The sequence below is a fragment of the Glycine max genome, chromosome 14 (genome assembly GCF_000004515.6).
Source record: "Glycine max cultivar Williams 82 chromosome 14, Glycine_max_v4.0, whole genome shotgun sequence".
Classification (NCBI taxonomy): Eukaryota; Viridiplantae; Streptophyta; class Magnoliopsida; order Fabales; family Fabaceae; genus Glycine; species Glycine max.
Genome location: NC_038250.2, coordinates 1893992 through 1918172, shown reverse-complemented (window position 1 = coordinate 1918172; position 24181 = coordinate 1893992). Strand labels below are relative to the sequence as shown.

At 35.2% G+C, this 24181-nt stretch overlaps 5 protein-coding genes across 8 annotated transcripts; 2 read left to right on the top strand and 3 right to left on the bottom strand.

Moving 5' to 3' along the window:
* Nucleotides 1-1620: 1620 nt before the first annotated feature.
* LOC100812598 (integrin-linked protein kinase 1) lies at nucleotides 1621-7379 on the bottom strand. 3 transcript variants are annotated; one of them, XM_003545038.5, is made up of 12 exons: nucleotides 6861-7365; nucleotides 6703-6777; nucleotides 5946-6041; nucleotides 5720-5805; nucleotides 5482-5602; nucleotides 4637-4716; nucleotides 4395-4457; nucleotides 4115-4233; nucleotides 3701-3786; nucleotides 2474-2595; nucleotides 2242-2353; nucleotides 1621-1921 (listed from the first exon to the last, which is right to left on the bottom strand). In XM_003545038.5, the coding sequence occupies exons 1-12, from the start codon at nucleotides 7164-7166 to the stop codon at nucleotides 1826-1828; spliced, it is 1362 nt and encodes a 453-aa protein (XP_003545086.1). In that variant the 5' UTR covers nucleotides 7167-7365; the 3' UTR covers nucleotides 1621-1825. The 3 variants fall into 3 exon arrangements, with proteins under 3 accessions (XP_003545086.1, XP_006595745.1, XP_014622760.1); XM_006595682.4 differs by lacking the exons at nucleotides 1621-1921; nucleotides 2242-2353 and having other exon boundaries at nucleotides 2517-2647; nucleotides 6861-7377; XM_014767274.3 differs by lacking the exons at nucleotides 1621-1921; nucleotides 2242-2353; nucleotides 2474-2595 and adding an exon at nucleotides 2656-3056 and having other exon boundaries at nucleotides 6861-7379.
* Nucleotides 7380-9756: 2377 nt separating this feature from the next.
* Nucleotides 9757-13905, top strand: LOC100807770 (ubiquinone biosynthesis O-methyltransferase, mitochondrial). Its single transcript, XM_014767081.3, has 9 exons — nucleotides 9757-10118; nucleotides 10304-10393; nucleotides 10896-10974; nucleotides 11334-11411; nucleotides 11566-11614; nucleotides 12447-12496; nucleotides 12889-13038; nucleotides 13126-13206; nucleotides 13299-13905. The coding sequence occupies exons 1-9, from the start codon at nucleotides 9898-9900 to the stop codon at nucleotides 13395-13397; spliced, it is 897 nt and encodes a 298-aa protein (XP_014622567.1). The 5' UTR covers nucleotides 9757-9897; the 3' UTR covers nucleotides 13398-13905.
* LOC100805644 (probable LRR receptor-like serine/threonine-protein kinase At1g07650) lies at nucleotides 13749-15317 on the bottom strand. 2 transcript variants are annotated; one of them, XM_041009196.1, is made up of 4 exons: nucleotides 15109-15317; nucleotides 14604-14722; nucleotides 14059-14269; nucleotides 13749-13959 (listed from the first exon to the last, which is right to left on the bottom strand). In XM_041009196.1, exons 1-4 carry the CDS (start codon nucleotides 15152-15154, stop codon nucleotides 13871-13873), a joined length of 465 nt encoding a protein of 154 aa, XP_040865130.1. In that variant the 5' UTR covers nucleotides 15155-15317; the 3' UTR covers nucleotides 13749-13870. The 2 variants fall into 2 exon arrangements, with proteins under 2 accessions (XP_040865130.1, XP_014622568.2); XM_014767082.3 differs by having other exon boundaries at nucleotides 13749-14269.
* Nucleotides 15318-15471: 154 nt separating this feature from the next.
* LOC121172617 (alkylated DNA repair protein alkB homolog 8) lies at nucleotides 15472-16293 on the bottom strand. The gene has a single exon (XM_041009195.1). It carries the CDS (start codon nucleotides 16291-16293, stop codon nucleotides 15604-15606), a length of 690 nt encoding a protein of 229 aa, XP_040865129.1. The 3' UTR covers nucleotides 15472-15603.
* Nucleotides 16294-18072: 1779 nt separating this feature from the next.
* Nucleotides 18073-23411, top strand: LOC100170739 (peroxisomal citrate synthase). Its single transcript, NM_001251619.2, has 14 exons — nucleotides 18073-18408; nucleotides 18793-18973; nucleotides 19200-19285; nucleotides 19601-19705; nucleotides 20039-20101; nucleotides 20311-20420; nucleotides 20659-20778; nucleotides 20869-20944; nucleotides 21074-21147; nucleotides 21311-21431; nucleotides 21954-22051; nucleotides 22173-22296; nucleotides 22829-23002; nucleotides 23092-23411. Exons 1-13 carry the CDS (start codon nucleotides 18163-18165, stop codon nucleotides 22958-22960), a joined length of 1536 nt encoding a protein of 511 aa, NP_001238548.2. The 5' UTR covers nucleotides 18073-18162; the 3' UTR covers nucleotides 22961-23002; nucleotides 23092-23411.
* Nucleotides 23412-24181: the final 770 nt, after the last annotated feature.

Here is a 24181-nt window from a genome sequence, read left to right as displayed (position 1 = left end):
ATACTTTTTGGGTGCAAATTATAGAGAAAGGTAATCCCATCCTAGTATTCTGGTAGTCAAAGTTGTGCTACGCTTCTGTGGGGGAATAACTTACAGTGGATCATGTTTTTGTTAATTTTTTAGCATTCAAAAGCTACTTTGAATTTAGAACTTTGTACAGTTAAGAGACTAATTAAGTTTTATATATACAACTCAAATTTATTTGAGGGGAATCAAGTTATCCGTCACTCAAACCAAAAACCAATAAATACTTATGCCTTATAACGAAATCCATTAGTCCTATTTACAACCCAACCTAAGTCGTAAAATGTACTAGGCTCATGGAATGCAAATATCTAAAATGATTATTCTTTTTCAAAGTTTGGAAGTGGAAAATTTTTCAGGATCGAGATAGACTTCAATTTATGAATGTCCTTTTCTTCTAAATTTTTGATAAAATAAGTTAACAACGTTTTCAATTTTTTAATTAATATAACATAAAAAATTACATTATTATCTAATCATAAACTAACATATATAAAAAATTGTCAATTTTTATAATATTATTTTTAAAGAGATATTATGATAATTTTTAATTAGTTGCCACTTCACAGTATAAAAATATTTACATTGACAATGTATAAAAAAAGTCAAACCCATAAACAAATAATTTCTTTTTTAAATAAAAGGTTGAATTATGAAAAAAGAAATATAAAAATAGGTAGTGCCAACGGTCAAAATGCTGTCTTATTATATCCACTGTCCAATGTCCATAATGCTTGTAGACTTGTTTGCAGTATTGCAGTTGCAGCAGCATATGGACACATTTGGTACAAACAATGGCACTGAACCAACCTAGACATTAGATAGGTCAAAGTATGCGACAACATGCACAAAACATTGTAAACGCAGATCCCGGCTTAAAGGTGTTCCCAGACTACTACAAATTATAATGGAAACAACACAGTTTGTTAGAAACAAAAAAAATATATATATATTAATGCCTAAAAAAGAAGAAACAAAATTTGATTGCATGTAACAAAATGACCCTTCGTTTGTTATTCCTTAAAATTCTTTCATCTTTTAAGGGTAAGCAGTAAAAGGATTTAATTTAATTGAATAAACAGTTATTATAAAAAAAATTTAATACTTATCTTCTATTTATATAGATAAAAAAAAAACTTTTACGCTTGAGTTTTTCCTAAAATAGACAACTAAACCAAATGGGCTGGGTCGTACATGTCATTAGCAGCTTGTATCCATCAACATCATCCAGCATTCTGATTCGCAAGTTGTCTGTTATCAGAATCATTTGCAGCAGCATCATATTACTGAGGAAGAAACTAGGAAGCAAAACATTGCCACTTAGCTGTATTGCAAAGACAATTTCCGTTGTTTTAATTTTGCAGCAAAAATCTTCGTATTTACAATTATTTTTATATAGATGGATGAAAGCAAACAAGATAACATAAGGATCAGTGTTAAAAAGTAAAACTGTTCACTGGTCCAAACAGGTCCTCAATTCTCTTGAGGCCCACACATGAGAATAGGAGCAACGACATGATACCTTCTTTATTCAAAAAGAACAGCGTCTTAACAAAATATGCCTAAAGTTAAAATAATGTTTTAAAAAGATAAAGCTTAGAAAAGAACAAACTTTTTTATAAGCAAGAACTAGAAAGAATGTCTTTGGACAAAATTACACAATGATGTCACATTCTTTTCAGAATTTATTCAACCGCACGTCGAGCGAAAGTTATTTACAAAAAACTATATATATGACATGCAAGTATATGATACTGTATGATCAAAAAATTTCTTGGTTCTTGATGGCAAAGGCAAATATTTATCTGGCCGTAGAGCGAGATGATCGGCTACTTGGATTTGTGCGATTACCCCTAAATATGGCTTCCAGGTTCTGGAAGCATCCAGGAGTCCTAACCTGTGTATCATAACAAGAAAATATTACACCTTAGGAAACAAAGAATCACAGTCTCGTTGTAAAAATAACTATATCGCACAATATCCACACCTTTGAGGGCATTCTACTGGTTAGATGGATTAAAAACAGTTACTCTAGTAAAATTACGTTGGTATAAAAATTATTAATATCCATCCAATCATACAGAAAAAGTCTCTGAATCTGAAATTCCTCACATTCTGTTAAGTTTTACTATTAAAAATTACTGCGAAGTTAAAATTATACTATCATAACTATGTCTAAAAATTGATAAAAGAAATATTCACATAAAAAAGGGATACCTTCCAGCCCCTCTTTTGAGCAAGATGGTAGTATATGTCTTCCAATCTCCCAATTATTTGCCTAAATGTTGGCCTTCTGTATGGTTTTTCATCCCAGCATTCCTCAATTAACCTATGGACAAATCAAATTTCCTGAATGTGAAAAACTTATTCTTTCAATTTCCTACTTGTGGTAGGTTTTGAAACTGAACATTCAAATCTGCTGCCAATTAAATGCATTTAAAACCCTTACTGTTTTAGCCCATAAGCATAAAGCTTTGGTGAAGCTCTAAATGGTGGACGCTCATTTTCAACATATGCTTTAGGAACTTCATTTTCTGGCTTTGCAAAAAACGGTGGACAACCTTCAATCATCTAGAGGAACAGAAAACCATGCAAGTTCCAGTCAATATTTTGCTGGGCATCTCTACAAATAACAACCCACTGTTGGTTGTCAATCTGTATATTCTATATTCAAAATTGCCCATCATCCACAAATAAAATAATCATATTTTGAACTTTCAGAAAATGAGCATTTTGTCTTCACATAAAAAAAAAGTACAAGAACATATTGGTACCACAACAAACTGTTGGGCATGGCATCTTACTAAAATGATCATGAATATATACTTATGTACAAACATTTATATTTTATGGGTCAATATGTGGAGAACTCAAAATCTCTAGAACTCTACCTGTCCATTAGATCAACCTTAAAATATGTAATAAAGCATTGCATATCACAATTATATATAATATACATATCTTTAGGATCATCTGATGGACAAAGAAGGAAGAGCTCACAAGTCACCAATGCTTGAGCTGTCCATAGACACCTATATGTAAATACTTGACAAGTGAAAGAGTTCCCGTGCATAAAAGACACCATCAAACATCTAAAATTCAATATGCCGGAGCAATGCTAAAGGAATTTGAATGCCAAAAGCAACATAGGATACACAGCAACAAATGATACACCTCTCAATGCATTCCTTTTCCTGAACTTGCAATTTTTTAACTAACATGAACAACACAGATGTATGTATGTACGTACGTATGTAGGGGATATGACTTTATGTTCAGGATTATGTAAATGCTTTTAATTGCTCAAAATAAAACTGAAAAAGCACAGAAAACATAAAGTGAATTCCCATTTTTTTTTAAGAAAGCAAATGCAACTAACAGCCTTCTAAAAGTTTTATGTGATGAGATAAACAGAAATTACAAGGGACGGAGACTATTGAATTAGCATGTATTAATTGCTCAATACCACTATAATATTCCACAAACATCAATTCATTAAAAAGATTTTATATTCATTAATTAATTTTCCAGTTTAGGGTTTAAAAGTCTTGTTTCAAGACCAGAGAAGATACAGCCATTCACATAATAAGGGTAAATCATTAATTTGGAAGTCATTAAAAAGCACTAAAATAAGAAAAATCAGCATGCATCCAAAGATGAGCAATAATGATTTTACCTCCTGTAATATCAGAGCAAATGAAAATACATCCACATTTGTGTCGTATTCCTCATTTCTATATACCTCTGGAGCAACATAACGCCCTGTTACAGATTTGAATAGATTCATCAATACAAACTATGAAATCAGAACCAATCACAATAGGATTAAAATAAAACCAGTCATACATATAAGAGATGGCCATATTTATAAATCAATTGATAAATTCAAATTAGTAAAATTGAGCACCAGCCACCAGCTGACAACTGTCTTTAGTAGTCACTGAGTAGACAGCATTTTTTTTCCTGGCAGAATATGCAACATATTGCACATTACAGCCCTCATGAAATAAAAGTTCACAATATTGCTTTCACGCAGACCAACATGATTGACAACGAATATTACAAGGCTCCACTAAAGAAGAAAACTTACATGATGTATCCAGGCTTGCCACGGGTTTGTCTTCTTTGACCATTTTAGCAACTTTAAGCAACTTGCTAACTCCAAAGTCTGCAACTTTCAGATGCCCAGAATCATCCCGCAGTATATTTCTGTTGTCTTACTCATGTACAATGAAGAAACTTTAAACAGTTCCAACCATTCAATAATGAATTAAAAATGCATGCTTCTACTGAAAAATCCATGATACTTCATACACATGCTGGAAGAATAATAAAATCAACAAAACAGGACAGGAGAACATAAAACATACGAAGGCTCAAGATCTCTGTGTATAATGGCTTCTGGTTTATGTTCATGCAAATAGTTCATACCCCTGCAAAATATACATGCATTGGAATTATTACAAATATCCAAATGAAAATTTTTAATATAGGAGAAAATCTTCATTAATTATTCAACTTTTCAAAAAATGAAATAATCAGGAGAGCTTGCTTCCTTGCAAACCAACTGAAAGCTAGTGATGCATCCATAATATGAAATCTCTTGACTGACCTAGCAATATCAAGTGCAAACTTTACGGCGGTTACTGGTTTTAATGCACCTTTCCGCTTCAAGTAGGCACCGAGATCCCCCTAAAGAGATGATAATCCATTCCAAATTGTCAGACATTACACTAGTGAAAAATACAAGGTGTAGTTAACCAATAAAGACTTCCTAATTAGAGGAGATATCTTCCTAATTATATGCACTTCCTTATTTTTTCACCATTTCACTAACATAAAGTGAAATCCACAATAAAGATAAATGGAAGTTCTAATTCAGCACTTATCAATACTAGATTAAAATGGTTATCTCTTATCATTACTTAAAATCCTTCAATTTAGATATTTATAACTTCTAGACAGAACAGGAACATAATTGTCTGACCGGATTCAGTTCCTCTAAAGTGAGAAAGTGAGAGTCCACCCATCATCAATTTGAAAAAAAGCATTTTGTATACATAGCCGACTTTATATCAATTGTAGATAATCCCTCACTTTTTTCACTTAGAGGGCCAAATCCTGTCTGGCCAATGCAGAATAGCAAATAACTCCTGACACTTCAACAATTAGTATCAGTCCCAGTATAACTTTTTATCATATTAAGTTCATTATTAATTATTTGTGCACTCCAACATAATGCTAGATTTCAAGTAGTCCTATTGAAACTACGCTAGTCATTTCTTTCTAAAGACTATATCCAAAATGATAAATTTCTGACCACATATTTTATTCAGCTCACTGTTATCTATGATAGCCATTGGCCAACTAACCAATATGATCTGTTCATAAACACCACGGGCAAAATAACTTATCATAAAAAATCTTCCATATAACCAGTGTAGGACCAAGACTAACCTGGGGTAGATATTCTGTGACAATCATCATTGGTGTGCTTTGTGTTACAGCACCCAAAAACTGGACTACATTTGGATGCCTTATTTTCTCAAGTAATGTAAGCTCATAATGAAATGCCTTTCTGATAAACATACACCAAGAAACAAAATCCACGATGAGAATAAAAATTGAGAACTGAATATCCAATTGAGTAATTGACATGAATGAAACAACAGATTGCATAAGTAGACCAACCCACACTTTGTCATCATCAGTGAACAATTCCTCCCCAAGTGTCTTGACAGCAACCTGAATTCCACGCCATAATGCAATCCTGAAAGTTCCCTAATAATCAATATAAAATATGAAACACAAAATAAATCAGCGCAAATTGAATTGAGAGAATATGTCAAAACAAGGCAAAAGGAGAAATCAAGTTACAAAACATGATTGACCATACAGAGAAAGGAAACTTGAAAGCTTACCTTTGTTATGCAAACACTATTAGTAAAATCAAGTTCAGAAGGATCAATCTCATACTCAGGTACTTCACGAGCATTCTGCACATGCATGGGAGCCATCTACAAAATAAAAAGTCCTCAGTTGCAACTTGATGTCATAAACAACCTATACTAAAAGGGGTTTAATATCTATGCACTGTGTAAAAGCAATTTTAAAAAAAAAACTTTTTTAAGAAGCATTTGTAAAAAATACCTTTTTAAACAAAAAACAGAAAACTAGTAACTACTTTTTTAAGAAAAAAAAACAGTTAGAAAAACATATCAAAAGAGCAGAAAACTATTTATTTTATTCAAAAAAGTGTTTTCTTTTTTAAATAAACTTAAACAAACGGACCTTAAAAATCACCGTAAGTATGACTCTTAACGTATTTATTGTAAATCAAACAACCTACCGTACACGACAATATCGTATTGTGAATTGTGATTGAATGTCAATATAAAAAGTTTGTACAGTGTCAGTTTATATACTACTTTCTCTTTTAAAAGCTTGAACTATATGTATGCTCGGACAGCATAAAAAAAATTATATTTTCATTCATGGTAAATATGTTTGACTTTTTATAATAACTACATAAAAAAGTCATTTCAAAAGTAATATCTGATTAATTGACAACGTAAAAAATTCTACACTAAAAGTGCATATCTATCTATTAATCTCTCGAAATGAATAACATCCTTATTTTTAGAGGAAATGAATAACATCTAAGAAGAAGAGACATACAGGGGGTCTTGCACCGTGTTTCTCCAAAAGCTTGACAACTTGGTGATTCTTGTAGTACATTGCATCAACTAGAGGCTATTAAACAATCCAATCCAGAAATTAGTGTCAGCGAGTGTAGAATAAGAGACAGCGAGAAGAGCGAAGGAGAGTGAAATTACGGTGCTGCCCCAGCGGTCTTGTGGATCGACGTGGGCGCCTCGTCGGAGCAGCAAGTCAACGACGTCGGTGCGGCCCTGGCAAGCGGCGACGTGGAGCGAGGTGCGGCCGTCGATGTCGGTGAAATTGACGTTACTCCCGGCGTCCAAAAGCTCCTTAATCCCGTCCGAGTCACCTTCGTTGGCCAGATACATCAACCGGACCGCCGGGTCCAGGGCCTCCGACGAGTCGCCGGCGCCGGCGCGCTCCGGCGCGAGGGAGGATTGGCGGCCGAGCGAGAAGCGAGGGTGGAGCTTCTTGGTTTCCATTGCGGCGGCGAGGGTTTTGGGTATGGGAGAGAATGTGGATTGGATTGAAGAAGGGATGAGAAAAAGAGAGTGTGTAATGATTTTTTGGTTTAATTGATAAAGGATGGGATCGGGTTCTGTGTATGTGTAAGAGAGTGACTAGTTCAAATCTTTGACGTCACTCCAGCGAGGAAGGAACAACGTCGGTTTTCGGTTAATGATTTTTTCTAATAGTATAATTTAAGATAAAAGCTTAGATGGTTAAATTGACTTTCTAATAGATACTTTTTCTGATATTTTTCCAAACTTGACTTTCTAACAGATACTTTTTTCTTATATTTTTTCCAAAGTTGACTTTCTAATTAATTTTTTTAGGAGATTCTAATTCAATTAATTGCAACGTTAATGATTTTTTTTTTTTTTAAGGAAGAGCTTGTTAAAACTGAACATTCATAAGAACACTGAGGATATACGGTGTAAAAAATTTTAAATAATTATTCAATCATAATTATATATAATAAATTTATTAAATCTATTGAATTCTACTATCTTATAAATCAGTCAAAATGATATATAAGCTAATAAATAATCTTATCAAAATACTCATAATTGAATAACACTTAAAATTTTACATTCTTTTATAGGAATTTAATATCACGGTTAAGTGATAATAAAATCTAAGGATTGGTCTGTTAGGGCAAAAGAAAATAGAATAAAAGATAATTGAAAATAAATATAATAAAGATATAAGATGTATCTTTGAAAATTTTTTATTTCTTCTCACCAATTTTTTCACAATCAAACCCATCCATTATTTTTTTCACTAAATAGTTTATTAAATTTGTCGATTGAATTGAAATGGTTGTTTCAGAAATCATTAGATTATTCTTATAAATTATTGAATCTTTCACGATATTGTATTGCGGTTTACTTTTTATATATATATATATATATTCTTAACCTAATGTGAAGATATGATATGTTAATTATATCTTTCATAATTTGTCTTTAATGTAGTTAGGATGCAAGAGTTAAATAAGTTTTTCATATTTAGATTTTTTTAACATCATTAAATTTATGAATTTTTAAATGGAGAGATGTATTTTATTTATTTTTCTTATTTCATTTCTTAAAAACTATTTTTGATTTATTCTGTTATTCAAAATAATTATTTTATCAACATACATTTGAATAAAAGTATTTCACATTATAATAAATTTACTTTTTATCAAACTTAAGTTTATAACATATTTTTCATTCAAATTCATGTTTGCAATGTTAGGAGCAGAGGGGAGGGGAAGAAAACTACACTACTTGGTTTCGAGGACCAAGACCTCCTTACAAACTAATTTTCTAAATTCTTCTCTTTCTCCGCCTTATTCATTGATTCCTAGAGCTTTTATACACAATTGCATGTCTGCAATCCCACTACAATAACCACTACAATAATCGCACCCCCACTACAATAACCGCTACTAGAATGATAACTACCCCTATGACAGGTTTCCATGGCAGAGCATCTTCTTCCTAACATTCCCTAGTCCATCAAAAACACCTTGTCCTTAAGGTGTTGGGTGTAGAAAACAGAACCTGAATCCCAAATGAAAATGAGTGTAATAATTAGTGCCTGAAGATGATTGCGGAGACAAAGCCCTTTGGCAGCGACGAGAATGGTGAAGAGGAGGGGGAGGAAGGGGTGGTTGAGATTTGTGTCCCTGACCGTGGCAGCACACACAATAGAAAGGGAGAAGCGAATGTCGAAGAGAAGGATGCTGCGACTAGATGGCTTTGTGTGGGACCGGTTACTGGTGGCTGGGAGGGGGTCGGAGGAGAGTGCGTGGTGCTTGTTAACGGGAAGGTGAGAAGTTGCCATGGGAAGGGGAGGCAACGTGGTTTCTACTGTTGGTGGAGGCAATATGATTTTTGTTGTTGGTGGTGGTTTAGTAGAGGAAGAAGATGGGTTGGTTACCTTGGGAAGCAAAGGCGGCATAGGTGGTGACTTCGCAAAGGCAGCAGATGGAGAAGGTTGTCTGGGTACCATGGTATTCAGTATCCGGAGAATGTCATCATGTTTGGAAGCAAAGTAAGTTTGGGCTGCAATAGTGGAAGTTTGGATTGCAGCGAGTTTGGCCATGGCGGCCTCAAGACAATCCACACAGGCGGTGGAAAGTTCGGTGTCCGTCATTGGAGAGTGGCAGGTCGGACCAATTGTTAGGAGGGGAGGGGAAGAAAACTACACTACTTGGTTTCGAGGATCAAGACCTCCTTACAAACTAATTTTCTAAATTCTTCTCTTTCTCTGCCTTATTCATTGATTCCTAGAGCTTTTATACACAATTGCATGTCTGCAATCCCACTACAATAACTACTACAATAACCACTATAATAACCGTTATAATAACCACTACAATAACCGCACCCCACTATAATAACCCTGCTACTAGAATGATAACTACCCCTATGACAGGTTTTCCATGACAGAGCATCTTCTTCCTAACATGCAAACTTTAAGGTACTTTATGTTTATTCGAATTAAAAATAATAATTTTAAAAGGAATAAAAAAACGGGCCATAAAATATACTTTTTAACCAAATTTTTAATTTTTAAATATTAATAAAACATGAACCCGTTATCTAGAATCGGGTCAAAACAGGAGCTCCGACAGGTTCGCCGCCATGGATCTACCTGGCTGAAGGGTTCAGGTTCAGGAAAAGAGACGAAGATTTTGAGCGCGGAACCATTGCCATTGCCATGTCCATGGCTTTCAACCATCTTCGAAACCTCAATCGCATCTCCATCCACCGCATTCTCCACCATCGTTTTCAGCCTCTCCTTAACGCTACTACTAGGTTCTTCATCGATGCTGCTGCTTCTTCAATGTCTCAACCGCAGCCCAAACAACAACCCTCGGCCCCATCATCATCCTTGAAGCACAATGAGCTCGCCAAGTTCGCCGCCATCGCCGATACCTGGTCAGCTTTCGAAACGAAAGAGAGAATCTGTTCAATGAATTTATTGTTATAAACACCACAATTAAATTGCACATTTTTTTTCATTGGGTGAATTTGTTCACTATTTGTTGAAGTTGTTGCTGCAGTATGTGTGTTAGTTTGAGAATATGGATGACATGTATTTGCCCTTTCCTTGGTGTGAATAGGTGGGATTCTGAAGGCCCCTTTAAGCCATTGCATGTGATGAATCCAACTAGACTTGCTTTCATCCGTTCTGCACTTTGTCGGCATTTCAAGTAAGCCTGCTCTTTCATTTAGTCCTTGTTACCTCCATTTTTGAGTCTCGGGTGTTTATTCTTGAAACTACTTTGCTAGAATGTGCAAGGCTTTGTGCTATGTTATAATTTGATTCCTTTTTTTTTTTTTTTTTTTTTTTGCTTGGAATTAGTGGATTTAAAACATAATCTGGTTGTACTGTGCCAGATTCCAAGCCACTATCATTTATGCAGTCTTATTAAACCAATAACATTTGTGTTTGCTACACACACATGGTAGGAATTTGGTTTAATACCCCTTGAATTAAATATAATCGTATAAGGATGTGTAAGAAGATGACTCTGATGAAGTATCTGTTAATAAAAAGTGTTAACTGAATTATTTTTTGACACAAACCAAATGAAGAAACAAGAAGAAAAACAATAGGAGAAATGGTATTACGGTTGACAATGGGTTTATATTTTTGTTTTGTCTCTAACGGGGTTCTATTCAACTAATAATTAGATTTCACCCTTGTCTCAGGAAGGACCCTTATAGTGCTAAACCCCTTGAAGGACTTAAAATTGTTGATGTAGGTTGTGGAGGTGGAATTCTTTCTGAGGTATATCTTTTCTTCTTTTTTCTTGTGATGTTTGGGAAAGACCTTTTCCTTTTTATCTTCTGGCCTATGATAAACCTATAGTTTGGTATAATAAGTTCAGAGATGACTATATTTGTTGACTATATTACTTGTTATCATAATCCTCATGGGAATCTGTAGCATTATGATGGATGCGGAGCTGACTATATTTGTTAGGTTGAATACTTGAATTGTGGAAATCTGAATTATTTCTTTGGTGCATATTGTCCTCCCTCTCACTTATAGAGTATTAAGTTTGTTATTGTTTTTTATTGCAAATTTGTGCTCTTTTTTGTTGTTATTTTATAATTTATAGCCATGCTTCTCTTTTTGTTCTTCAGCCACTAGCTCGATTGGGAGCTACTGTGACGGGTGTTGATGCTGTAGAGAAGAATATCAAGATTGCTCAACTTCATGCTGTATGCTTATTCTATATTTGAATATTTGAAATTTGTCAGTCTTGTCCTACAAATTGATTAGATTGCTGTATTCTGTATATTGGAGGAAGCAGTTGCCAACATTAGTAAATTATTTTCACTATTTGCTGGACAACTTATTATCTCCTGTCAACAGGGTTTAGATCCAGCAACTTCATCTATTGAGTTCTGTTGCACGACAGCTGGTATATTTACAAATCTTGAAGCATTCTTTTACACCTTTGTTTTACATCCTTCCTTGACGTGCATGCTTTAAGTCTGTTAACATTTGGACACTAATGCTGAAATGCCCTACCCAAATGAATGCTAATACAGTTTATTTCACAATCTTGATAAGAAGCACAAGTCTGACTGGCATAATTTCCTTTTATCTAATTTTCTGAGTGGTTTTTCCATGGATTCAGACCTTTGCTGGATAGTTTAGAGTTTCATTACGAGATTATGATGCATTGGAAACTTCAATATTTTCACTTTCTGTTGGCTTGTGATTTCTTGTTTTTCTTACAGCTTGTAGTTAATAACCATTTTATGTTATTTATCTTCACTTAGAGTCTTAGAATGTATCTTTACCTGTAGAAAAGTCAATTTTTTTTGCTTTGATCTTCCCACTAGGGTCTTACATTGAAGAAAGTTTTTACTCTATCCCTTAATGTTTCTCATTATACAAGGTATCATACTTGGACATGCTAAATCGCTCAAGTGGGTGAATAAGTTTTAAGCTAAAAGAATTGTTACATTACATATACTTAACACTTCATCGTTCATCCTCTCTATAGTTGGAAGAATTATAGTTTTCATTGGCGATATCCATCCAATTTCTTTGCTAGGAATTAGGTAGCATGTTTGTAAAAAATTGAACGCTCTTTGTACATCAGTACATGCATGATGGCTTCAATAATCGTCGTAAAAGTAAAAGTTGCTTGCATTCATCTAGTTCATTTCGAATTGTCCTTATGTTTTCAGGTATTATGCACTGTATTTTACACCTCACCAACAATTTTTAAATTGATTGATCAGAGAAGCTAGTTGAAGAAGGAAGAACATTCGATGCAGTTATGGCCTTGGAGGTACTTTCTCTTTCGTGCCCCTTACCTCTTTTTGGTCGTGTGCTTGCAGATTGGAGTGCATAAATGGGTGTTGAGATAAAAACTTCGTACCCCATTGCCCGGAGGCTCTTCGCTATGCGAAGGTATGGGGGAGGGATGTTGTACGCAGTCTTACCCTTGCATATGCAAAGAGGCTGTTTCCGGATTCGAACCCATGACCAACAAGTCACCAAGGCACAACTTTACGGCTGCACCAGGGCTCGCCCTCATAAATGGGTGTTGAGATAAAAAAAAAAAAAAAAAGATATGACATAACATGTAGCGTAAAATCTTTGATAGTAGTACAGTACTCAATGGAGTTGAAGGATACATTTTGCCTTGCATTGGTTCATTTGCTTTGAATTTTTTTGCAGGTGATTGAACACGTGGCAGATCCTGCTGAGTTCTGCAAATCTCTGTCAGCACTAACAGTTCCAGATGGAGCCACTGTGATATCCACAATCAATCGATCCATGAGAGCCTACACAACTGCCATTGTTGCTGCAGAATACATTCTCCGCTGGGTATTCATTCTTCTCAACTCAACTCCATTCAACACTTTTTCCATCCTACATTCAATCGACACATTATACATATATTGAACTCCACAGCTTCCGAGAGGCACACATCAATGGTCCAGTTTTCTCACTCCAGAGGAACTCGTCCTCATCCTCCAACGTGCTGGTATCAATGTACGTACGCAAAACGCATTCATAATTTCCACTGTTAGGGATTAATCATCGCATTCACATGAAACTTAATTCTGGTTGCATTGCACACGCAGGTGGAGGAGATGGCCGGAATCATGTATAACCCAGTGACAGGAGGGTGGTCTTTATCAGACGATATCAGCGTAAATTTCATCGCGTTCGGTACCAAATAAAACAACACCGAATATCATAGATAGATAAATAGATAAGATCCATGTTACTGTTATTACTATAATTATTATTAGTATTGAATATTGAATTTTGTTTTGAATGCTGAATAATAAACATTGAAGTTATAACAGAAAGAAATAAAGGTTAAGTGTGGAATCAGGGAGAGGAGGGGCAAAGTTTCCCGAGAGTGATAGAGCTGCGTTTGGATTGAGTCAATGGTTGACTGTGCCATATCTGAAACTCCGGTGTGCAATTAATCTGGTGTTTCCAATGGTAGGGTGCTTTTCCGGACAAGAGAATCAAGGAACCAGGGGTGAACAAAATGGGAACGGAAAGGGAAGTGGAGAGGGTAGTGAAGTGCATGATGCAGTCATATTCAAAGGAGAGGATGGCGATGCCATTGTTGAAGCAGAGAAGGTCTAAGAATACATTACTTGCATATATATCCCTATTGTATGATTTTTATTCTGGACTCTTAATGAAGATAAGCCAAAGCTTTAGCTATGCCAAGACAAATTTTCTTCCTTGTTGGCCAGTCTAGTTTTGTTTTGTTTGGATCCCTCCCTGTATGTGATTGGGTGAAGGACAATCAGTTAGTTGGTTATGTCAAATGTTTGATTCAAATGGCACGTATGGCTAAAGTTTATTCATCATGAAGCTTACCAAAAAGAATGCGAGATAGACAATTGTTTTCCAGGTACTCATATATCAGTATTAGCTGGTTGCCCTCCACACAACATCCATAAAGCTTAGCAAGATTGGGATGTTCATGTCCAGATATCAGTCCCATCTCATTCACAAACTCACGATTTCCTTGTTTAGATTTTGAAGAAAGCTGCTTTACTGCTATCATTGTACCATCTGATTGTAGGCCCTGCATCATGAACAAGGTGTATTTTTTTTCTTGCATTAGAATTACACAGGTACACATATCAAACTACTGAAGTGCTGATTGGTCTAACAAATCTCCATTACACTTTAACCATCATGTACGTGGATAATTTTTCTCTTTCATTAACCCACGAAGGTTATATATGCTTGCTAATGAGTACAAAATACATTAAAGAAATTATGATTAAATTGTAAGCGTTAAATTAGAATTGAATGGAGATATAGAGACCACGAAGTGTGTCTTCTATTTCAAATCAAGTAACAAATAAATTAACCATAAGATGGAATAGGTAGCCAAGAATGGAAGATCAAAATACCTTGTATACACAACCAAAGCCACCTTCGCCAATTTTATTCACTGCATCAAAGTTTTTGGTTGCTGCTTTGATTTGTCTTAGTGTAAATAATCCCGTCTGCAGATCTACGCCCCTGAGCTCTGAAAATAAAAAACAAAAGATTGGAAATTTGGATTCAACAAGAAAGTTTATAACTTTCTCTACAATATCTGCCACATAGTTCATTTCATTTCTATCTAGCATATAAATATATAGGGCAGGCAAGTATACTCTCGTATGTTCTCTTAAAGCCTTGACTTTGGTGAAATAGAGAAATATCATCAATAACAAATCTTATATAGAAGTAAATTGTTGCACTTCAGTTTTATGACATTTGAATAAACTTTGCAGAAATATTTATTTAAACAAATTGTTGAAGAAGCTCAGGAAAATACTGCTGGATACAGAAAAGATGTTGTGTTGGAAACAAATGGAAATATGTGTTCTAACTAAAAGAATTGGAAGAACTTGGTGGCATATTCCATACCTTTATACACTGGATCTTTGCCTCCTAACCATCCCATCCTCCTCATGAGAACCAGCACCAGAAGAACAACCACTAAAACACCAGCTACTATGCCGATAGCCCGTATGACATAAATAATTTGAACTTGGCAGCTTCCGAGAGACACACATCAATGGTCCAGTTTTCGCACTCCAGAAATCATAAATAATTTGATTTGCTCGGTATTAATCGTCACATTCACATGACACTTTCATTTGGTTGCATTGCACACACATCGGCCCATAAAATATGAGTTATGCATAACAGATGGTCATTATCAGACGATATCGGCATGAATTTCATCGCGTTCGGTGTCAAATCAAACAAAGCCGAATAACATATATAGATGGATGGATAAGATATATGTTACTGTTATTACTATAATTATTATTAGTATTGAACATTGAAATTTGTTTTGAATGCTGAATAATAGAACATTGAAATTATTATAACAGAAAGAAAGGGTTGAGTGTGGAATCAGGGAGAGGAGGGGCAAAGTTTCCTGAGGGTGATAGAGGTGCGTTTGGATTGAGTCAATGGTTGAGCGCGCCATATCTGAAACTCCGGTGCGCGATTAATTTCGTGTTTCCAACGGTAGCGTGCTTCTCCGGACATGAGAATCAAGGAACCAGGGGTGAGCAAAACGGGAACGGAAAGGGAACCAGAGAGGGGAGTGAAGTGCATGACGCAGGAAGATTCTAAAGAGAGGATGGCGATGCCGTCGTCGAAGCGGAGGAGGTCGACGTGGGCGCAGATTCCTTCGCCGGGCTGGTAGACGTTGGCGATCATCTGGTCGAAGAGAGGTTCTCTGTGGAGGAGGTGGAGGGGGAAGGGCGGTGGGTGGGTTTGGGCTTGGGCCTGGGCTTGGACGGAGCGGCGAATGGAGTGGGCCAGAGGGGTGGCCCAAGAAGGGAGGTGTTGTAGGCCGAAGCGCATGGCCTGGTTGATGGAAGGGGAGGGGAACCAATTGTCGGCTTGGATGGAGGAGAGTATGTGAGACTGGCGGCGTGGAGAGAGGAAGTGAGGGCACAGCCATAGGCCATTCACTTCTGAGATGGGCTCCCACTCGCTCTCGCTCTCGCTGTATCCATCAGAATCACATTCTTCTGATGATGACGACCCGAACACTTGTTCCAACACTGCTTTCTCCTCCTCCGCCACCCTCATCTTCCTTTCACTCTTCAATTCATGCCGCGCGCAACTTACCTAGCTGCGCCATTCATACTTTATAAGCAATCTGAACTCGTAATTAAAATATAAAATTTATTATATATATATTAAAAACTAAAAAAAATAACTTGACAATCAAGGAAGGTGTGGAAATGCATTATTTTCTTTAGTGTTTTTAATAAAATAGTAATAATTTAATAAGTTGAGAGTTCATGTATATGTGATGTTCTGCTTATATTTTGAATTTAATCGTTAGTGATAGATTGAATGAATTTGACATATTCATTAGAAAAATAAGAGTTGGATGTAAGTCTTTGAAGGAGTAAGTTATCCACTAAGGCCATGTTAATACTTGATGTACCAACTAGGTGGAACTTTACTTATTTGATATTAGATGTTGTTGAAAAATATGAGCATGCATTTCATCGCTATGAGTATGATGAGGTTGCATATGTGTTAATTTTCATATCTAGTGAAGGGGAAGGATGTCTCAAAGATATTGAGTGGCAACGTACTCATGTTTTTTATTAGCTTTTTGAAAACTTTCTATGATGCAACTCTTTCTTTTTCTAGATCATTTCATGTTACTCTAACACTTTTTTTAAGAAGTTGGTTAGTATTCAAAATTCACTAAATAAGTGGAGGCATAGTGATGACTTAGTGATACTAAGGGTGACAACAAATATAGAGTTAAAGTCCCAAATATTGGGAAAGTGGTGGAATTAACTACCTTTTGCTTGTTTTTTTTCTTGATCCTTGTTATAAATGTGAGTACATTTAATCATATGCATGGTGTTGAGAAGAACATGGACATGATGAAAAAATTGAAAGAACTTATTCACAAACTAATTTAGCAATATGTACTAGAGCATTCCATTTCTCATTCTAGTAGTAATTCAGTCAATTCTAGCACATCGACTTCAAACATGATCTCACAACATAATGATGACAAAGGTGATAAGGGTGATGATTGGGATGATGAATTTTTTAAAAAAAAAGTGAAGAAAAAAAAGGGTGAGGTGCAAAAAAATAAATTAGATAGGTATTTGGAGGATGACGTTGAAGATAACCACCCCGAGTTTGACATTTTGAATTGGTGAAAATTGAAAGCATCCAAATATTATATTCTTTCATGTATGACTAAAGATATATTGATTGTTCTTGTTCTTGTATTTACTATATCATCTTAGTCTACATTTAGCATACGAGGTAGAATTCTAGATTCATTTTGTAGTTTTTTGAGTCCTACTACCGTTGAAGCTTTCATTTGTGCCCAAAATTAGTTTAGATATACTAAGCAAAATATTAATGACTTGTAAGTTTGAAATAAATGGAGCGAAAAAGATTAAGTCAAGTGTGTAATCTCTTATTTTATTTTTTATATTTGTATAAAATATTAATTAATTTTTGTGCAGACTTTAAGTGTTTGAGCGGTCGCTGTTGAAACTTCTTAAAGTATTATTATGTATTGTTATTTGATGATGTTAAATGAATTAATTTTATTATTTTCAGATATTTGATAATATCATATTAACTGTATTGAATATTTGAAATAAAAATAATATAAATAATAATTCTAAAAAAAAGATCAAATTTAAATGAATAATTCAATGGTACGAATTAAAAATAAAGTTTATAAATAAATTAGGTTGATTTAGATAAAAAATTATAAAGACAAAATTAAACCAAATACATCAAATTTAATTAGGTTGATTACTAAATTTCGTCAAACCGCCTATACCCCTATCCGTTATCATTAGTTAACAAGAGCGTATACGTTTCTTTTAGCTCCAGAATTCCTCCAACTCCAAATCCTCCTTTTTGTCTCTCTGAATTCCAATAGTTGTTGTGTTCTGAAGAGAGAACATGTCAAGCAATTCAGATGCAGCAGCAGCGACGGTGCATGCTCGTGGCCGTTTGGCCATGCTCGCTGCTCACCTCCTCCCCTTTGAACTCACTGATCACGACGCCCTCCGCCCTATCCCTCTCTCCGCTCAGTTGCCGCCGACGAACCTCGCCGGAAGTTTGACCGTCGTCGACGACAGAACCGGCAAGAAGTACCAGCTTCAGGTCTCCAAAGAAGGCACTGTCAAAGCTTCTGACCTCAAGAAGGTAAATTTCCTCCTCATCCATGAAATTTTCAATTTTGATCTTTGCTTTCTAAGGAATACTGGGTCTCCACCAATTCTGCTCCTTTCATCTTTGTTGAATTGTTTGCAAAATGGGTTTTTTTTCCCTATTCCTAGTTGCATGGTGAAATCTTAGGTGGGGTGGTTTGTGATTATAGTATGATTGTTTATGCTTACTTAACATCGAGTTTAGTTTTTGTGCATGCTCAGTTTAAATTTACACTACCAACCAATCAGAAACCATCTTAGCATAAAAGTCTACAAACTTAACATACAAGTAGTCTGTGATTGAATGAAAGTAGTATATACACTATTTACTCTTATTAGTTTAGTTATTGTTATGTTATGGGGTTTTTTGGATTTGCAGATATCGACTGGGAAGAATGACAAGGGACTCAAGCTTTATGATCCTGGCTATTTGAACACGGCTCCTGTTCGATCAGCAATTAGTTATATTGATGGTGATGAGGGGATTCTTAGATATAGAGGCTACCCTATTGAGGAGTTGGCAGAGAAAAGCACTTTCACGGAAGTGTCCTATCTCATAAGTGAGTGTTTTGTTTCATTGCAAATGTGTGTATGAGGCTTCTGTGGTGCTTGTGTATGATTAGATAAAACATTTTGACTGAGGATTCACTTAAACAGATTTTATGTTATTGAAGACAGTTAAATTTTGGCCTTAGTTCTGCTACTTGTTAATTATGTGCTTCGATATGTATGTAGCATGAATTCTTCTGAAATTTATTAACTTGCATCTTTGTTTCTGTTTTCAAGTGTATGGAAGTTTGCCTTCTGAAAGTCAGTTAGCAGAATGGGAGTTTGCTATATCTCAGCATTCGGCTGTTCCACAAGGAATTTTGGTGAGATTTTATGCTTTATCAAAACTAACTCTTATTGTGTTTTTATGTTCTCCAAATCCCATCTGCTAAGTGATAAACTTATTTTGTTTCAGTCAGTGAGCTTTTAGATTTGTAAAATGTAAACAACTTCCACTAATTGTTTTACTTCTTGAAATTTAGTATGCCAGTGGTATTTTATATTGTTAAAGAAATCTAGTAGCTCTTGAAGTGATCATATAAAATAAAATAGAAAGATTATGTTGTTTGCTTCTTTCAATGGAGTATGGGATTATTAATCTAAATGAGTAGTGGTATCATCTTACAATTGTTTTGTAGGATATCATACAGTCTATGCCCCATGATGCACATCCCATGGGTGTGCTTGTTAATGCCATGAGTGCTCTTTCTGTTTTTCACCCTGATGCAAATCCTGCTCTCAGAGTAAGTAACAAAAACTGCTGTCAAGTTACTCACTTTATGTTAGTAAGTTGAATTTCAATACAAATATGTAAATTGTCTATGCTTTGACTCCAAAGGACTCTGCAGTGAATGAGGGGGAATATTAGAGATTAGAGATACTGAGATAATAAAACTAATCTTGGAATTCCTTTGGGATGCTACCTCTTCCTGTGGGTTACTACAATGTACTTGTGAATGATACTCTTTCTCTTATTAGGATTCAACATTGTTTATTGTTATTGCTCTGTTATATACTTATATTCCTTTATGCAGATTTGACCCTTTTTCATTTAATTTTTTTTATAATTAATGCAGGGTCTTGATATTTATGACTCAAAGCAAATAAGAGACAAACAGATAACACGGGTTATTGGAAAGGTGTGCTTATTTGGTTCTTTCTTCTCCTTTCGCTGTTCTATCTCTGAAAACATGCAAATTATTTAGTTACTTGAATGATTCTAGCCCTGGTTTTATTGATTGTATCTTGGTGGATTTTGTCCACTATCCTCTCAACCCTATGATTATTTGTTATGTGTCCTACTGCTTTATTGCCATATCATATTTTCACTCCTTTTTATTTACTGCAGATAACAACAATTGCTGCTGCAGTTTATCTTAGAATGGCAGGAAGGCCACCTGTGCTTCCATCCAACCACCTTTCTTACACAGAGAACTTCCTATATATGCTAGATTCTTTGTATGTATGGTATTTTTGTGTTTGATCGTTAATTTGAATTAAGGCAACCTTGCTTTTTTATATTTAACTTTGCTTTATAGATTAATGGTAGTTTGAGTTTTTTGCTCATATATAACAAATCCATTTTTGTTTTTAAAAAGAGGTATAATTCAATCTTAAGTGATAGAATGGTAGCCACATACTAGCTGTTTTTTAGAGTTTTAACTTTTAACCCAATCTCCACTGTGCATACTTTCAGTGGTAATCGGTCATATAAACCCAATCCTCGGCTAACTCGTGTGCTAGACATTATCTTCATCCTGCATGCAGAACATGAAATGAATTGTTCTACATCTGCTGTCCGACACCTTGCATCAAGGTAGACATCTTACCTCAATACTACTTAAGCAATATAAAGCAAATATAAAACAGTCATATTGCTAAGCTATATATCTTATTCTTATTTCAGTGGCGTTGATGTATACACTGCTATTGCCGGGGCTGTTGGAGCTCTATATGGACCACTTCATGGTGGAGCTAATGAGGTAGCTATAAGTAGTTAATGAAGCAGTCATGATCTTTTATGTATTGCTAGGTTGAACATAGTGAATAAACACAAACACTATACTGTTATTTAATATGGGAACATGTTAATGTGACCATCAATTCTGCAGGCTGTCCTCAAAATGCTGAGTGAAATTGGAACTGTTCAGAACATCCCAGAGTTCATTGAAGGTGTCAAAGCCAGGTGGCTATTACAGTATTACTTTTTTCTGTTATCTAGTTTTTACTCTTTCCTTAGTTGTTAGCATTGCTTATACCCTGAAAGGATAGCATGATACCTGCTCTTTGCAGCAAGCAGAGAAAATGATAGTTTTAGTTGATATTTTTGTCCTGCGTTTTTCCTCCAGGAAACGCAAGCTCTCTGGTTTTGGACATCGAGTGTACAAAAACTATGATCCCAGGGCAAAGGTCTTAAGAAAACTGGCAGAGGAAGTGTTTTCCATTGTGGGCAGGGATCCTCTTATTGAGGTGTTTATCCATTTCGTATTTCCTGTGTCTCTTGCTGTTATATAATATTCCTTGATCTTGGTATGCTGGTCACGAGGCCTATGATCAGGGCTGTGAATACAGAGATAAAACTTCTACATTTAAAAATTTTCTTCCTCTTTTTGTATTTTTAATTTTGATTACAGAATAGTATGCATAGTGTGTATATTGTATATGTTTGTGCATATAGATAGTATTTACCTATACATGTCCACACATAATTAAATGTTTGTGCATTCAGGTTTGGCACCTATTGTGTCTACATGCATAATCATTAGATGTCTTGTTTGGTTTGAAAAAAAAAAAGCAGATCAAGTCAAATGAAGATCTTAAGACATTAAAAATCTCTAGCAACACCTATCATTTTTCAAATTTAAAGTATTACTAGGGTTTCTGGCACTATTTTTCCCTGACCAGGAAAGTACCTATATAATTTAATGTAGATTGGTCAGTATATGGACTTCAAAAGTTCTAACTTCTGTATATAATTATTTGATCGTTCAGGTGGCAGTTGCCTTGGAGAAGGTTGCACTATCTGATGAATATTTCATCAAGAGGAAGCTATATCCAAATGTTGACTTCTACTCTGGATTAATTTATAGGTAATCCATTATTTCTCCCAGTTATTCTAACTATGGAGGATAAAATATGCCCCCTCTCCCCCCCCCCCCCCCCCCCCAAGAATACCATACAAGGCTTGAACTAATGGTTTTATGCAATCAGGGCCATGGGATTTCCACCAGAGTATTTCACTGTTTTATTTGCTATCCCTCGAATGGCTGGGTACTTGGCTCATTGGAGAGAGTCCTTGGATGATCCTGATACAAAGATTTTGAGACCTCAACAGGTTAATTTCTTTCTTTAAATCATTTTTCTTGCATATTAATATCATGCTTACTGTATTGTGCTAATGTAGCTGTACTTGTTGTATATCACTTGTTTTACTGGAAAATGGTTTTCAAGTTGTATCATGGCTGCATTATATTTCTTAACAGTGTTATTCTACCTGAAGATATACGACATGATAAGAAACTTGGGAGAACCACATGATAAAAACTAGCAGTTGTAGTTGGAGACAGGGCTTTCTAACCCTATACCAGAATCCCATACTTCCAATGTGGGATTCAAGTCCCTTATCTTGCAATTGAATCCAAACATCTCATCTCACTTTGCAGCACTTAGATTAGTTCCAAGTGAACACTGCAATGTCGGCATCACGATCTCCACTGCTCGTTTGCAGTTGAGAACATGGTGAAACCCTCTGATACCAATCGATAAGAAGTTTGAGAGAACCACACCACAAAAGTTAGCCATTGAAATTGGATCCTTTGTTATTTCAATCTCTTGCCTAGTTTCATCATATCTATTTTATGCTTCAGGTTTACGTTGGGGACTGGTTACGGCATTATACACCAGTCAATGTCAGGACTACATCAAGAGATGCTGACAAGCTTGGCGAGGTGTCCATATCAAATGCCTCAAAGCGGCGGCTTGCCGGATCCGGGGTATAGCTTACAGGCTCAATTTAGTTATATGAGCAAGATGACCAAAAGGTGATATATAATTCTCACGAACGTAAAGGGAGAAAATAATTCTTTGTTGATGGCTTTTTATAACCCAAAATTAACTTTGCTATGATCAGGATGACATTTCTCTGCATAAATAATGCTACTGGTGTCACATCCATCACCTACCAGAAGAACGATGCTGGTGTGATTTGTTGAGCCTTTATGTGAAAGTCACGTTTCAGTACTTCTACTTTCAAATTATTCGTTAATTGTCACAATGGAATAATAAACAGATAAGCATAGTTTACATATCTCATGGGAGCAGTACCATGTACAATTGATTAGCAAAACGTTTGTGTTAAAGAAATAAGAGAGTTTTCTGTGTACCAGTACAAATTATTTCTTCCCCCTCCCCCATATAAGTGGGTGCACTAATAAAGAAAATCTACTGAAATTTAATTAGCCTTTTTTTTCCTCTCAATATTTCATTTGGACTACGCGGCTAATAATCTATCTTTTAAAAATATTTTACTAAAAACATTTTAACAATATATCAAAAGAAATATTAGTAATACATTCGTTAACATACTTAATTGAACTCTTTTTTTATCATTAATTAATATTTATTTAAGAAATCATAAAATTTTGTAGGTCGCACTTTATTTAATGACTTTAACACATGATTTTGTAGCTTTAGATAAATTTAAGCAATAAATACTTTAGTGTTAGCAATCCTCACATGTCAACGTAAATTATAACTAATCTTTTTTTTTTAAAGGCAAAAAGAAGATTATTGAATAACCTAAATTAAGGCACCCCAATGTGATGGGAATTGTTCCATAACCATAGCTTCAAATTACGACTAGGGATGATAAGTATATTCGGATCATAGGAATATTGCAAAAATATCTGCAAGTAAGACAAATAATTACTGATAGTACTAGGATTGAGTATGAGACAGGTATATATCTGAAAAACACACACACATTAGTCTTTAATCTCTAACCGTAGAGTAAAGAACACTAAACATTTAATTAGAATTTTTGTTAAGTGATTAAAATATTAATTTTAACGATCAATGATAGGGATAGTAATATGGAACTGCAGGAAGTAAGGGGTCTGTAAGAAGCAAAAAGCGTGAGACCCAAAAAGGAGGCAACAACAGGAATTACGTGGCTAGCTATGACACATGCTGCATGCATCGCACGTACATGAAGAGCGTAG